The sequence below is a fragment of the Nanorana parkeri genome, unplaced genomic scaffold, assembly GCF_000935625.1.
Source record: "Nanorana parkeri isolate BGI_ZX_2015 unplaced genomic scaffold, ASM93562v1 scaffold359, whole genome shotgun sequence".
Lineage (NCBI taxonomy): Eukaryota > Metazoa > Chordata > Amphibia > Anura > Dicroglossidae > Nanorana > Nanorana parkeri.
Genome location: NW_017306627.1, coordinates 544845 through 562287, shown reverse-complemented (window position 1 = coordinate 562287; position 17443 = coordinate 544845). Strand labels below are relative to the sequence as shown.

The 17443-nt window shown below is 39.4% G+C and overlaps 1 protein-coding gene across 1 annotated transcript in view; it reads right to left on the bottom strand.

Moving 5' to 3' along the window:
- Positions 1-7443: 7443 nt before the first annotated feature.
- Positions 7444-17443, bottom strand: part of CHMP5 (charged multivesicular body protein 5) — a 15359-nt gene continuing 5359 nt past the window's right edge. Inside the window, exons 3-8 of the mRNA XM_018558796.1 lie at positions 12965-13011; positions 12113-12206; positions 11451-11522; positions 11253-11361; positions 8188-8300; positions 7444-7797 (exon numbers count right to left, since the gene is read on the bottom strand). Of these exons, the coding sequence (XP_018414298.1) occupies positions 7747-7797; positions 8188-8300; positions 11253-11361; positions 11451-11522; positions 12113-12206; positions 12965-13011 (486 nt within the window). The 3' untranslated portion in view covers positions 7444-7746. The remainder of the gene's footprint in view (positions 7798-8187; positions 8301-11252; positions 11362-11450; positions 11523-12112; positions 12207-12964; positions 13012-17443) is intronic.

Genomic DNA, 17443 nt, shown 5'->3' with positions numbered 1-17443 from the left:
TGCATCAGAATTAAGCCACCAAAAAAGCCTTCTTTCCTGAAGAGGGGCCTTTCATTTATGTTAGAGGCTCTGACATGACCTCCATTTCATCCACCAGATACGCATTTTACCCTAAAGATTGTCTTGTTTGTGGCCATAATATTAGCCAATCATCCTGAAAGTAGCCAAGTCTTTATTGGAACCAGGATCTCGTGCTGCTCTCCTTTCCAGACACCGAAGATTATCCTCACCCGCAGTATGTGGGCCATATAATCAGAACATATCTGATGGTCACAGCTTCAAGAATTCTGAAAGGCTATTCATAGTCCCTCACAGAGTGAGAAGAGGGCATCCAGCGTCAACACTCACACTAGAATAGTAGCTAGTTAAAGTATTCAGAAAGCTTACAATTTCTGCCAGTTTCTAGAAAATTGAGAGTTAATTCTACCAGGACTGTAGCCACATTTTGGGCAGTATATTGCAGTATGTCAGCAGAAACTATCAGCAAAGCAGCAACATGGTAATCATGGAATACCCCCATTTTTTACTACAGGATTAATCCAGCTTGTTTGATGATGGTTGAGTTTGGAAAGACTTCACTGGAGCAGTTTACTACTTCTGTTGTGTTGTAATAAATGATTTTGTTTGGGTTCACCCTCCTTTGTTGTACAAGTTAATTCCCATTGCATGTTGCCATGATGACCCAGGAAAAAAAAATGGTATACTTACCTTTTTGTAATTTTCTTTTCTTGGTGCATCCTGATGGCAGCCTACAGATGCCTACCATTGTGGTCATACTTGTTGAGAACTGTGATTGAACCTGACCGTCTCAAACTTATAAATAGCCGGGCTTATGGGGTTGAGAGGGCAGAGCCGCAACCCTGCTGCCATGAAGATGCATCTGGAAAGGAAAATGACTGAAAGAAGAGTATACAATTTTCTATTTTTTTTCAAAGTTAACCTACGTTGAGTGAAATTACTCTTCTGTGAGGTGTGGGAGCACCCCCGATGAACCACCCCCGATTAACTTATAATGCTCTGTGAATCCAGTCTTATGGGTGCATCTTATTCTAAATGTTTATTTGTAAGATAACGATTTTATACAAACAGTACAAAAATACATATAAAATCATTTTCAAATGTATGCATTTTGTTTTTGTATACCATTTACTTTTAGTAATATTTAGATCCCATATTGCCTCCTTGTGGTAAGCAGCAATGCTACTCTGACTGAGGATTGTTACCTGGAAGCTGTGAAACAATTCAAGCTTGCGAGTTAGAGTTCAGAGCATTTCCATTAAGATGTAACTGAGGGAAATGCATAGTAATCAGATCATCTTGCTTACATAGAAGCAGAACAATTTTAGACAGTTTTACAGATGGTGAAGTCTAGGATAAATGTATTTGTGCAGCTCATTGATGTTACGTCTTAGGCTTATTATACATGTTACAGTCTGACCGTACAATTCCTGTACAACTTTAGATTTACCAAAACCATGTAATATGGGGACCTACCTAATCTATCCATTCCATTTGTATCTAATCTGTCAGGCTTGTTGGTAGATCTAAAGGTGAGTGTACAATCAGATTGTAGCATGTATGGTGAGCCTTAGAATTGGGACAACTATTCTGGTGACTAAGAGAACAGTTCCACTTACCTTTAAGAGATTTCTCCTACTTCCTGTTGTGTCTACAAGATAGGAAGTAAATTTAAATCTCCCCCACAGGACTCAGACAGCAAACAAATACCTACCAGAGGTTCTAACCATTTCCAACTCTATCATAAACAAAATGGACAATTTGGGCTGTAGATATACTCTATGTTATAAAATATGAAAAGAAGGAGCTTGTAGAGTTTCCTGCACACAAGCCATGCAGTACCTGGTATTATGAAAGTGCTAGCAGTTCTACAATATTTGGGTAAAGTTTTATGCGTGTTAGTTTTAAGGTTGTTAGGAAAAAATTGGATTTTCACAATCAACATTCACAAGAGTACAGTCAATAATGTTGGCCTGTTTTCCACAAGTAGTTCCTAAACATATATACCTCTCTATGGTGGTGCAGGGAAGGCGAAGTGATGGAAGGTAGGAGAGAAAAAGAGAATGTGACAAGGATCCAATCCCATTCGACCTCAGCTTGGTTTAGATCCTGTTCAAGCAAGTATTATAGCAATAAAGAGAGCAATGGTAGTAGTGAGCAGTGTTGTGATAGCTAATAGGTTGATACCTTCATGGGTGTGTCCTAATAAAAAAGATAAATGTATTTTAGGATATTTTCTTGATTCATACACCCAGGGCTGGATTTCCCACAAGGCCAACCAAGGCACGGCCTCGGGGCAGCAGGGGTGTGGAATTCCTGTCTCCCGATACCCGGACGGGTAGTTGTTTTCTACCTTTAGCCCTGCTTTGGGCAATTTGTATGCAGCCTGCATACAGGGGGACGCATTGAGGAACCTGGCCTTGGGGCAGCAGAGAGAGTAAATCTGGCCCTGCATAAACCTATGGTCACTCTGTTCTCTCCACCATTCAGGTGTTCCATATTAGCACATGTACATGCAGCCTAATTTGTTTTTAATGCTGACCCCTCCAAAGTCTGAGTGCTACTATGCAAGGGATGATGGGAGGATGATATCAGGACAAATTCAGCTACTTATGCTAGCTGTATGTTAAAATACATGTAACTAAAATAGTTTTTTTTAATGTGCCCAGACACTTGCAGTCCCTGTACAACAGGGCTGTTAAAGGAAAAAGCAGTAAAAGGAGCCAATTAAGTAGTGTGCTCACAAGGAGCATGTTGATAGGAGGAGAAAGCAGAAAGAGATGATCTCATCATTGTGGAGCTTCTCCTTTCACTGTCCAGTCACAGTCAGGGAGGGGTCCAGGACAACCTAGGCTCAAAGGAAGTGGGTTGAATGATGCTGGATGTCAGACTGAGGACATCTAGAGGTGGAAAAGAAGTACTGTGGGTGACCGCTCTGGATTAAAGGTGAATATATGAGCAAAAGCTGTTTTTAGATGATCTTTTAATGGGCTATTCATTTCTATTTCTAATTTTAGCTTTAGTTCTGCTTAAATGTTCCTTCTTCTACCACTGGTCAACACAGATAAATATGAGAAATACTGTTGGGTTATATAGATTACGAAGTACTGATGGGGTGGTCATAATAATCTGGCCACTCAGTGTATACACAAATACACATCACATGACCTTCCTCCAGGAGGCAAGCCTCACTCTGAAACTTTACCCACTGATATCTTACCGGAAAGGTTTACTCAGAGTAAAGCTTTCAGGGAGAAAATGCCTCTCTTGCGGGCGTCAGGGAGCCACTATCTAATAGAGGGAGACTCCCTGAACATCAGGGAGATTTGAGATCCCTGTGTTTCTGTGTGTTATGGTACATGTGTAGAGCTATTCATTGTAGTGCTATAGCTATGATCAGTGTGTAGAGGAAAAGATGTACTGTGTATAAACATCGAATACAGCTTCTACATTTGCACCATGTTGAGCTTTATAGAAAATTCCTACACAAAGCTATTATAGTGCCCTTTTTAACAGTTTTACTGCACAGCAGCAAAGTAGATGTAAACAGTGTAAAACGATGTCATGGACATATATAGCTCTACCAGCCTACCGCTAAAAATACAAATTGTGAGATACAGAAATATTTGCAAACAGAAAATAAAGCTAGGAAAGATAAAAGTACACATTTGCCAAACTAACCACTTCAGAATTAGCATGTTACAGCCTCTTTATTACCAGGCCATTTCTCAGTCAGGGAGGTTGAGACGAAGGGGTTAATAGATGTGCAGAATAAGGGAGGTTAAAGTGTTAATGTGCAGGTCAGAGCAGAGATAGAATGCACATATTATAGGCAGGAGAAAAGGTGCTGAAAGGGTGATTTGAACCTTTTTCTTTGGTTGCTGCTGCAGCTTGTATTGATCAGGAGGAGCTAATGAATGGATGACTCATCCATTTATTAGTTTCTGTACCCTCCCCTGCCTCTGATGCAAGCGGGGAGGGAGGGCGTTGTCAGTGATCGATGTGATAACGAATCACAGTGATTACAGTAAAGAGAGCCAGTCCGATCAGCTCTGTGTATATAGCAGCGTGTCTCCGCTGTCTAATGACAGGAGTTAGGCGCATATTAGGAGTTTTGTTTCACGAAATGAATCCCATTTAGTAGCGTGAATAAATTGATATGAATCACCCATGTTGCCCTACCTAGCATATATTTAGATCATATGCTGTATTTGTAGACATGGTTCAATAGATGCAGATGTTTATTAACCCACAACCAAAAATTATACGGTATAGTAGCTTGCCAGTCCTTTTTATGTGGGGGCTGCATTAGTTTCCTTTAATTTCACCTGGTGATCCTGCCAGTAACACACTTCTTATCCTAGGGTGCCAACGTCCACTCACTAAACTGTTTCTATGGAGGAGAGGTGCTGTTATTCTGGGCTGCTCTCCTAATTTGGACCACAAAAAACCTCCTCTTCTAATCTTCATTATATAGGGAGGAGGTGTTTTGTAGTTAATTGAAGATAGGAACCCAATAAAAGAGATCAGGAAATAATTGACAAAATTGCAAAGAAGGCCAATTAAGAGATTTATCTTTTTAAAGCCCAAGCCCAAGTAGTTCTCCAGTGTTGAATTCAAAATGTGAAATATTTAGCTGTAGCAGGAGGCAGTTTGTTTGCCGAAGGGCTGGAGAGCGATACAATAATGAACTGTCTGCAGGCAACAGTGAAGCATGGTGGAGGTCCCTTGCAAGTCTGGGGCTGCATTTCTGCCAATGGAGTTGGAGATTTTGTCTGGATCAATGGTGTCCCCAATGCTGAGAAATACAGACAGATACAGTTGTGCTTAAAAGTTTGCATACCCTGGCAGAAATTATGAAATTTTGGCATTGATATTGAAAATTTAAAAAAAATGCCTTTTATTTAAGGATAGTGATCATATGAAGCCATTTATTATCACATAGTTGTTTGGCTCCTTTTTAAAATCATATTGATAACAGAAATCCAATCCAAAGCCTTGAAAATGCCAATCAGTACTGTTCAATCACTTATTAAGAAGCGGAAAAATTCGGGGATCTCTTGATACCAAGCCAAGGTCAGGTAGACCAAGAAAGATTGCAGCCACAACTGCCATAATTGTTCGGGATACAAAGAAAAACCCACAGGTAACCTCAGGAGAAATACAGGCTGCTCTGGAAAAAGACGACTGCCACAATACTGGAACAAAAATTAGCTGCATGGACGAGTTGCCAGAAAGAAGCCTTTACTGTACCAATGCCACAAAAAAGCCAGGATACAATATGCCTGACAACACCTCACAGCTTCTGGCACACTAACTTGGAGTGACTAGACCAAAATAGAGCTTTGGAGCGCTATGTTTGGAGAGGGGTGAATAAGGCCTATAGCGACAAAAATACCATCCCCACTGTGAAGCATGTTTGTGGCTGACTAATGTTTTTGGGGTGCGAGAGCTCTAAAGGCATGGAGAATCTTGTGAAAATTGATGACAAGATGAATGCAGCATGTTATCAGAAAATACTAGCAGAACTTTTTCGGCACGAAAGCTGCGCATGGGACGCTCTTGGACTTTCCAGCACGACAATGACCCTAAACACAAGGCCAAGTTGACCCTCCAGTGGTAACAGCAGAAAAAGGAAGAAGGTTCTGGAGTGGCCATCACAGTCTCCTGACCTCAATATCATTGAGTCACTCTGGGGAGATCTCATAACGTGCAGTTTATGCAAGACGACCAAAGACTTTGCATGACCAAGAGGCATTTTGCCAAGATGAATGGGCAACTATACCACCTGCAAGAATTCAGGGCCTCAGACAACTATTACAAAAAACTGCATTCATGCTGTGAATTCATGCATTCATTAATGCTAAAGGGGGCAATACACAGTATTAGGAACTAAGAGTATGCAGACTTTTGAACAGGGGTAATTTCATTTTTTATTTCTTTCCATGTTTTGTTTTACGATTGTGCCATTCCGTTATGACCTACAGTTGAATATGAATCCCATAACAAAGTAAAAGATATGTGTGTTTTTGCCTGCTCACTCATGTTTTCTTTAAACATGGTACATATATTACCAATTCTCCAATGGTATGCAACCTGATGAACACAACTGTACTTATCTTACTTGTTTGGTTGCAGGCTGGCTGGCAGGTTGAGGCTGGGGAATTTTTGTGTTTTGTATTGTTGTAAGCCTTCCCAATGTGCGCCCTGCTATAAAGGCCGGTTATAGATTCATGCATGTACCATTTTTTTCTAGTTTGTACTTATCCATCATACCTAACCATCAGGGAGGCATGTGATTGGCCCCAAATTTCTTCTTCAGCAGGGCAACAATCCCAAACATACAACCAATGTCTTTAAGAACTATCTTCAGCGTAAAGAAGAACAAGGAGTCCTGGAAGCGATGGTTTGGGCCCCACAGAGCCCTGATCTCAACCTCATTGAGTCTGTCTGGGATGGTATGAAGAGACAGAAGGATTTGAGGCAGCATACATCCACAGGAGATCTGTGGTTAGTTCTCCAAGACGTTTGGAACAACCTACCTGCCGAGTTCCTTCAAAAACTGTGTGCAAGTGTACATAGAAGAATTGATGCGGTCTTAAAAAGGCAAAGGGTGGTCACACCAAATACTGATTTGAATTTCTCTTCTGTTCATTTACTTTCCATTTTGTTAATTGATAAAAATAAACTATAAACACTTTACTTTTTTTCCTGAAAGTATTCTTACGTTACACCATTTTTTTCACACCTGCCTAAAACCTTTGCAGAGTACTGTAAATACCACTCATACATAAATAATAAAAAGGTAAAATTTCACAGGTTGTCATTTAAGGAAAGCTCCCCTTTAGGTATAAAACATTTACAAGCAAGAACGCGCTCATGAAGCATAGTCCAAACATGATATTTTTTATTAAGTTACATATTTTAGTAAGACACAAGCAATTTTTTTTGTATACCCCTATGGTCAGAATTGTAAAAAAAAAAAAAAAAAAAAAAAAAGGGAAAACTAAAAAAAAAAAAAAAAAAAAAAAATGGAAACATGTACAACATATGTTTTAAAAATGATGAAAATGAATGGTATGCAATACACCTAAATGCAGCAAGTTGTAGCTTTATGTCCTCTTGTTGCACTAGTTGTGTATCTGCCACACATGCACAGGATGCATGTTCCTCAGGATTGGTGGGCCAAGACACTGTATTACTGTAGCTCAATCCACCACTCATTCTTGTTTGTAGAAGTTTCCAATCAGCCCCAGTACTAGCAGGGGTCATCAGGAGCCTTCCAGTACATGTAATGGCTCCCATTTTATTTACGTGCAACATATTGACGTCAGCACACTATTGCTCCGACTTCCTCTCCTCATTATCTCTAGAAGGTTCACACATGTTAGGTATTTTGGTTTCATCCAATTTCTAATCCAAGTAGAGGGCTGGCATATCTGGCGATTGATCAATCCATGGTGATGGCAAATATGTAGTGCTATACAGGACTCATGGGTAGCAGAGCAAAGATCTCTTTCCAGTAAATCACAGTGCAACATTGAATATTTCTTCCCATGAAAGACAAGGTGCAGTAATTTGAGCCAGGGTAAAATATGAAATCCCAGTTTCTGATTTTTGTTCGGTTACACAAAATAACATTGTTAGATAAATGTAAAGCTGGGGGGGAAAAAAAAAAAGATGAAAAGACAGTTTGTAGACTTTAGCAGTTTGTACCAAGGTTTATATTTATGTAGCAGGGATCTGTGGTAGTCCAAATTCATCCACCAGCACACCATCCTGTAAACAACAAAGAAGAATTAGCACAAGACAGGATGACACTTACCGTTTCTACAGTCTCTTTGCGTAACTCATTGACAAGATAGATCTTAACCCATATTATATATCTATAGATATATCTATAGATATATTTATTAATTATATATATATACTCCAGCCAACTTTTCTTTTCAGATAGAGGGAAAGGAGTTGGAACCTCTTGCAAGATTCTAAGTTAGTCTGCCCAATAGAGACATTTGCCCTGAGATTCTACCCTTTCCCCATGCCACAACAGAAAGTGTAGGGTCATCTCCGTAATGGGAACAAAGAAATAAAATTCTTACAGAGGTTCTAATCATTTCCCTCTATCCAAAAACTGAAAGGTTTGACTTGGGTAACTAAGTCAGTTACCTTGTTTTTCGAATCACTGGGAACTCCCTCTGGTATAGCTGGGGAGGATGCTGCTTCATCTAAGTATGACGAGTCTTCATCAGCCAGCAGTTCATCTCCCAGTGCATCAAGCTCTGTGGTCAGATACAAAAGGTGAAAAACAATAATCAAAAATAAATTAAAAATATGGCCAACCACTTGTTTGCCAAAAGAGGCTTAAAGAGTTACTGACAGACTGAATAAAGATTCTTATATTATGATTTTATCTGATCTTGTGTGTTGAATCAGAATATAAAAATCCTGGCAGAACATTTTCTCTGACTGGCCTTTCAAGAAAGCATATATGTTATCATTGTACTTACTGAAACATCAGAATAAACAGGCAGCATGTAAGATAATCCTTTCACTCATAAAAGGGTAAATACTATATTCTAAATTTGTCCAAAAAGAATCTAAGCACTTGAATTGGATACACAGCAATATATACAAGGGTACCATTTTTAATAGCGTGCCATCTGTGGCAGCAATGTTTTAGAGGAAAGGTATTTTGTATTTTCAATGAATGCCTATTTTTGAAGGTATTTTGCAACATTTACTTAAAGGGTAAAAGGTACCTTCAGATAAAAGCCCAACGTTTTAGCTTTTTGATATATATATATATATACACACACACAGGAGAACTTAGAAAATGACACCAATCTGAAAGCATAATATCTATGAAGAATATCAACAGACACAATAGAGATATAGTGGTCCACTAAGAGGTGCAATCATTGTTACAGTAGCTAAACCGAGACCACTATGGATTGCAACTGCCTTCGTGGTCGAACAATTGCTGGCTTGAGGAACGCCTGTGCTACATGTTAATGCAATAGGGACAATGTGATTCCTGCAATATTTTACTTATAGTCTGGATTAAAGTAGGGAGGGAAATGTGAAGAGAATAGAAGAACAGGCATGGTAGGGGATACAGATGTAGGGATCAGCGTAAGCCAGGTCCTGTATATACGATGATATGCGAGAATGGAGACCTGTAGTTCGAGGGGCACTTACACATCATTATTTCTTGTATAAAAACAGGTTTTTGTATTCTGTGGATTGTTGAAATTACTTCCAGTCAAACCACTCATAAGAGTCAGACTAAATTTTCAAACCAGAAGCGAGAACCACCTTTACTCAGTTCAACATTACTTTATTGACCTTGCGAATTTACAGGCTAATCCCAGACAGGTCCATTTTCTTCCAAAACTGGGACCTCAGATGCATTATCTGGCTGCATTATTCAAACATATTAAAAGAAAACATTTATAGCTTTTCTGAGCAATGTCATTGTTGTGCAACATGAGGGGTCATCAGGGAGTCTACATTCAGTAATTTTTTGTGATACAGATCTGACGTGTATACTAAAGCCCCTTAATTTGGGAGCTGCCAAAAGATGTTTAACCCCTTAGTGATGAGATGCACTGTACGTTCCCGCCACTAAGTACCAAATGACTGATCACATACGCTGTACGTGCCCGCCACTAAGTACGCAAATGACTGATCACATACACTGTACGTGCCCGCCACTAAGTACCCAAATGACTGATCACATAAAACTGTACGTGCACACCACTAAGTACCCAAATGACTGATCACATACACTGTACGTGCCCGCCACTAAGTACCCAAATGACTGATCACATACACTGTGATCAGATGTGAACTAGTATGTTGCGCTTGGTTTACTTTATGATATAAATCACTTATGTGTTTAAAGATTACATTATCACAATGAAATATTGAAACAAAATCGCACGTAAGAGATTTCAACCAAGCGCAACATACTAGTTCACATCTGATCACACTGATACACATTGTTACAGCTGGTACTTTAATTTAATTTTATTCACCTTCCTAGCGCAGTCAATTTTGGATAAACTGATCGCATACACTGTACGTCCCCGCCACTAAGTGCCCAAATGACTGATCACATACACTGTACATGATCAGCTATTTGCAGCTCTGTAATGCTGGTAACCGCTGAGAATCAGCGGTTACCATTCATTAATGGATGCCTCAGTATTAAGGCTGTATGTATGTATGAAAGAATCAAGCTTTTTCAGAGACCCGACCCCTTTTAGGAATCGGGTGTCTGACAGTGAGAGCAGAACGGTATTTACAGCTTTGCCATCACTCTTTGACAGCTGGTATAGATTGGGATTAGGAAATCCCAATGTATACCGGCTTTTTTTTTTTCTAAAGTTTCACCAATAGAAACATTTAGCATCTTTTGCTAAAAACAATGTTGCAGGCTTCTGATGGTTGTGGGAACGATCAGAAGCCTTTAATGACATCTGAGCCTGAAATGCTGCAGGATCAATGTCTCTAAGGTTATTATTGGCTGTTCTTAAGTTTGAAGCAGCCTAATAATAACCAAAATGTATGAAATTATCAAGCAGAAATAGTGAGAATCATTCAGAATGACTGCTTGATATAATTAAACAAATAAAAAAAAAAAGTGTAAAAAAAATGAAATTATATAATTTAAATATATTTTTATACGATCATTAAAACCAAATGTAATCCCTTACAATGAAAATCTGCAGGTGAGCTGCAGATTTGTTTTTCACCCTAAGGGGTTGTTTTAATTTAACCCCCTCATGACAGTGATGTCCAAAAGTACGTTGGTGTCACTAAGTGTGACACTTAGTGACAGTGAATGCCAGGTGACCACTTTTAGAGAAAAGAAAGATTAAAATATGTTAGATTTTAATTTTATGCTGAGAAGTACAGAACATTTTCTAAAATCCTAGGGATGTGAGGTTTATCCAAATAAAGGACAAATACATTAATGTATGTATTGCATTTTTTTTTTAAGCTGTGCTATTTTTCCTAAAAACAATACTACAAATCAAAACTGGGGAAAAAGTGTTTTCCCTACGTTTTTTCCTCAATATTTTATTTGTCCTAAGTGAGGCGTTATGTACACATATGTGATATAAATTTTATAGCCCTATCTGTCCTCTAAAAAACAATATATAATATGTGTGGGTGCACTTAGTAAGAAAGTATATTAGATGTTACAAACAAATGACTGTTTTTACCTGCTTCAAGGTCATCCTCATCAATTTCTGGTGTTCCATAACTACGGCTCAGAGCTTCTTGGATTTCATTTGCATCCTCCATCATATCTTCCAGCTGATCCTGCAAATCCTGTGAAGAATATACAATCCTTTAAATTTAATTTTTTTGCCCCTCAAAGTCAACAAATAAAAGTTCCAGAGAACAGGCATCAGGCTTACCTCGATCTGATCAATTTTGACTTGCTTGTATGCTTTTTTCATTTCTTTGGCTCCTATTTTCATTGCTTCCACCTTAAGTTATCATATAAAAAACACAAAAATAAAGTAATTAAGTTTTTGTCTTAACAGTTTACATAACACCGGAAATGCAAGAGACGATAGATAAAACAAGCACATTTTCAAGACATACGTTATTTTGTTTTTTCATGCAAGCCATAGGACACACACACACACACACACACACACACCAGCTTTAGTTAAAAAAAACAGTGTTGCTAAAAATAAAAGGTTTAAATGTAAATTCTATAATTTGTCCTTTTTAAAATTACATTAAAATTATGATTTATTTTACTAAGCACTGCTCAGTTATTTGAAAATAATAATGTCTTTTTTTTTCCCCTCAATTTTGTATTTAAAAAAAAAAAAAATTAACAAACAATGTAATAAAAGCGAAAAAAGAATTGAAATATTAATGGTTAGAAAACAAACAAAATCCGCAAGTAAACAATAGCTAAGGGAAGAAGTTAATAAAAGGCTGATTAAGCCTAATTCAGGGTTACTAAGCGGTTAAATAAAAACCCTTTATTTAAAAAAAAAAAAAGAAACAAAAAACTTGTATCCCTTACACATCAAGGTTTTGGGAAAGCATAAAATAAGCATACCGTTGTTTTGGTATCTTTTAGTGACTGAATGGTATAATTGGCTTGTTCCATGTTGAAGGATTGCTGGTTTAAGTTATCTCTTTGCTGTTCATACCTGAAATAATAATATACGCACACACTTGTTAGGCCAATTTGAAGAAAAAGAAAACAGAGCACGTAAATAACATAGAGAAAGTGCAGAGCAATATTAGAAACCATTATATTGTATGATTTATTAGAAGTTTAGAAAAAATGTAACTACATGTGTTAGATGTGTTAATACAGTGCTAGCTGGGGTTCTCATTTAGGGCCTGTTCACACCATATGCAGTGCGTTCCGGCCGGAACACACTACATCGCATTGCGGCCGGCTCACTTTTTTGCCGGGCAGGAGGGGGTGTGGCGGGCCATTGAAGGGAATGGTGCCGTAGCCATGCCCTCCAACCGCAATGCGATCGCCCGCACGGGATCGCAGGGCACATTGTGCCTGCGGTCCGGTGCGGTCAAAATGCTGCCGGAACGCCCTGCATATGGTGTGAACAGGCCCTGACTGATCAGGTTGGGGGTTATATAAATTTATTGCTGGCTAGTGGAGTATACATTTTGTGTAGTTGGGGTACTAGAATAAATCACTGCTGGCCTTAAAACTAGAATATTGGGGAGAAGCAGCACAGAAAATGGTGAGCACAATGGGGAACCATATAAAAAGGTACTGTGTGTGAGAATTCTGTATAAAAATGACTTATGCCTGTTCACAAACTGGATAGAAAACCTGTTTAATCCCATAAGAAAATCGAAATCAAGCCTATAAGCCCTGCCTTATAGTATAAAGCAGTAATTCAAATCATTAAGTTAGGTTTAGCCAGTAACTTACATCCTTTTCTGTTTTAGAACCCGCAAGGCTTTTTGCTTGACCATATTCTAAAAGGACAAAAAAAATGTTTAGTGATAGTTCTGAATTGTCATAATGTACATACATCGAAGGCTAAATAACTACACAAAGTAGTTCTATTATAATGTTAAAAATGTATTGCACTTGTAAGAGGAAGAATATTAAACACATTTTGGGATTGTTAAATAAATGTATACTAAAATGGTTACATTTAGGAGAGTTGCAATAATACAGACCATCTAAATTTAACAAAATACACACATTTTTTTATACAAAGAAAAAAAGAATACATTGACATATAGTTTTTGAACATTAGGTTTAAAGTGACCTTGTCAGGGGGGTCAATAAAATTATAAAAGCACTAACCTGTGAAGAAAACAGCTTCACACTTACATGTTCATTGGCCAATTTTACAGAAACTTTGCTCTGAAGCAAGGTTCCCATCACCGATCTGAGTCGACTCCTCGGGCTTGTCAAATAGCAAATCTCCCCCACCACTGGCCTCTGTTATTCCTCCTGTTGACCTCTAGTCATTGCAGGAGACGGTAATGATGTAAAAGTTGGCGGGAGGAACCAAAGTGGCCAGCGGGGAAAATACAATTTCACACAACCCGAAACGTGTAATTGGATCAGTGTCGGAAACACTGCTACTGAGTGACGTTTAGCACATGGCCAGATAGACAGGTAAGGCAGGAGTGGACAATTAAATATGGAATTAATGTGTTGGGTTTTTTTTTTTAAAAGAGCCAGCTCTATTGACAACAACCAGAGAAACCTCCAAAAGTTGGACACCAGCTATAATTTTTAAGGAGCACTGGCTACCTGGCTCCTGGGATTTGTCCACTCCTGAGGTAAAGTATGAAACCGTGTTTTTTACATGTTAGTACTGATGTAATATTGGATAGAGTGGTGAGTGGTTAGAACCTCCGTTGGGTTTTTATTACTGTCCAGGCCTCCTTTTGTTTTGCGTGCTTCATTTGTCCTAGTGACCATTGTCACTGACAGGTAAGCAAAATCCAAAATTTTGAGTTGTCACGGGGACACCCGTTTCATTGACAACTCTCTACGAGGGCATTTAATTAACTTTGAAGAGATTTCCTTAAAAGGGATATTATAGTCAAAAGGGCTTTAAGCTATTTCAGATGCTGATTAAAGTAGAACTATGGGGTAAGTGTTTTTCCCCATAGTTCTCCTCAGGGTCACGGGAGGACATAAACTAGTGTCCTCCCGTGACCCAAAGCTCAGTATACCGCGAGCTACAGCTCGCGGTATACCGAGACCGCCGCAGCCGGGACGGATTCCGACATTACTGTCGAGATCCGCCCAGCTGCGTGATTGACAGCTGGCTCTGCCTATCTAAAGGCAGAGCCAGCTGTACCTGCCCCCTACCCCGTTCATTCCTCCAGTCAGTGAACCCCGTTCATTCCTCCAGTCAGTGCTGGAGGATCGGAGCAGGGAGGGGGGGTATCCCTGCAGGGAGCTGTGAGCGACAGACACGGCTCTATGCAGGGACAGGTTCGAGAAGTGAGCTCACTTCCCGATCTACTGAGCCGACATGCGACAGTTTCATTGTCACACGTCGGCTCGAACTATGAGGTTGAGAGAAAATCACTGACCTCATAGTTCTCCTTTAAATGACTAGCAATGGATGTTGCTCCTTGATGTTTGAAAGCTTTAGTATCTCGCAGAATTAGCTGGTTCCCTGATAAACTGTTTTAAAGTGTGTGATAGTAAGCTGTGTGTCCCCACAAACACCCAGACACAGCAAGGCAAGCCACTCCCCTCCTCCAAGCTAGTAGACATCTGCTGGAGACTGTGCTGTTCATTGTGATCTTGTACTGGACAGGAACTTCAGGAAAGCTGAGCTGAGAGAGTTGGAACAGCTGTTTGGAAACATAATGACTAAGTGCTTGGGCAATAAATACTTTGCTGGGCAATGTATATTTGCTTAGTCTGGATTCATTACTGAAAAACGTTTGAGCGTTTCATACTGCTTTAAACTTCCTGTTCTGTCTTCAGGGCAAATGTGATCAGGAAATCTTGCCAGGAGGGACACAAAAAAAAAAAAACTGACAGCAAAAAAACTGACAGGTTTGCATTTCCTACTCTTTTCAAAACAGTAAGAAAAAAGGTTTTTGCTTTAGATATACTTTAAAACAATCAAGATCACAGATGTGTATGAGAACTTCTAGGAGTGCGACAAACTGGTATAACTGGATTGACCTGCCCTGTTGTAGAATTAAAAGGAGAACTATGAGGTGAGTGCTTTTCACTCACCTCATAGTTCTAGCCGACCTGTGACAATGAGACTATCACAGGTCGGCTCAGTAGATCGGGGAGGTGAGCGAACACATACCGGCGTTCACTCACTTCTCGATCCTGTCACGGCTCTCTGCCGTGACAGGGGAGGGGCTGGATTCCCCCCTCCCCGCTCCGATCCGCCAGCGCTGACTGGCGGAACGGACGGGGAGGGGGCGGGTACAGCTGGCTCTGCCTTTAGAGAGGCAGAGCCAGCTGTCAGTCACGCAGCTGGGCAGATCCCGGCACAATTGTCGGGATCCGCTTCAGCGTCTCAGTATACCACGAGCAGCAGCTTGCGGTATACTGCGGCGTCTCAGTATACCGCAAGCTACAGCTCGCGGTATACTGAGCCTAGGGTGACGGGAGGACGCTAGTTTGTGTCCTCCCGTTACCCTAAGGAGAACTATAGGAAAAAGCCTTAACCCCATAGTACTCCTTTAAAAAAAAAAAATTTGATATCTACACTTCACAAAAACATTCTGCTGAAAAGAAATATAGCCCAAAACAAAAAGCAATTTCAGAAGACCTCAGTTGTTATTGTCCAGGCTGAAAAACCTGAAAAGGGTTACAAAAGCTTCAAGGATTCCTTTAAGACTTTGGCTTGGTTGGTAAATCTGGTATATGCAGTGCAGTGTAGTGAGGAATGCAAAGACCTATACACAGGGAAGGAAAAAAAAGCAGCCTCTCAACAAATGAATGGCCCAATATAGGAGGTGGACAACTGGATCATAAGAGGTGTGAATGAGGCCTTCTACCTCAAACTGGAACGGCCATCCCTGAACAGGGGTAGGGGCCTTTCACAACATCTCTTTTTCAAATAGAATGCTGGTTTAACATCTTTACCCCAGCAGTTTAAAAACAATTCACGTCTTCAACCATGTGAATCAAGTGATTGACACCTATGCAGAATGCCACCAGTGGCATTCTGTGACTAGAACAGAGCGGATCCACAACTTTCACAGCTTCCATCCTCTCTTTGGACAATCAACATCTTCCCTGACAAATGCCACTGTCAGGGCTATTCACAAAATGGTGAAGAGTTTGGAGAAGGCAGGAGAAGTGAACAATCTAGGACAAAATAGCGGATTTTGGAAACATTCTCCAATTCAGCTCACTTTACACTTACGCTATGTTGCCCTAGATTGTTCACAGTATGTCCACTTGTCCGCGTTCTCCAAACTCTTCACCCTTTTGTGAAGAGACCTGCGTGACCTGTGTAGATATAAATAGGACATGTTCCTAATACTCATTAGAACTGAAGAAGCAGCTTAGATAAGATACTAAACTTTTTTTTTAAACATTAGAGCCCAGTAGAATGTGACTACTACTACGGTAGCTATAACAAGACCTTGGAAAATGAGAACCCTTGCAGACACATAACAACAAACTTGACAATAACTAAAGAAACTCCATATTTAAGGTCCTGACCTTAACCCCAGTGAAATTCTGTAGAGTGCTCTGAAACAGTGCCAAGATACTTGTTAGCCATAGTACATGTCTAATCAGCAACTAGAGGGGTGTCAGCAGTGTATGCTAATAAATGTGGTTTGGCTGGTACTAAGCGTAGGGGTTCACATACATTTTCCATCCATTATCTTAACCATTTTTTTAATAAATGTTCTTGGATAAACAACTTTTTTTGTACATTATTTTTTTTTAAAAAAAAAGTTGTTTATCCAAGAACATTTATTAAAAAAATGGTTAAGATAATGGATGGAAAATGTATATGTGTATGTATATGTATGTGTGTATGTATGCGTGTATGTATGTATGTATGTATGTGTGTATGTATATGTGTATGTGTATATGTGTATATGTGTGTATGTGTGTATGTATGCGTGTATGTATGTATGTATGTATGTGTGTATGTATATGTGTATGTGTATATGTGTATATGTGTGTATGTGTATATGTGTATATGTGTGTATGTGTGTATGTGTGTATGTGTGTATGTGTGTATGTGTGTATGTGTGTATGTGTACAGGGCTTGAAAAATTTGGCGGTGTCTCACCAGTCAGTCAGAAATTTCACCAGTCAGCATGACCGGACTATAGCCTTGCAATATATGTTAAAAAACTTTTGGGGACAGATAGAGCTTTGTTGTTTATTTTTTTTTTACTTTATAATGAAGAAAGTACCATAAATGTAAAAAAAAGTGTA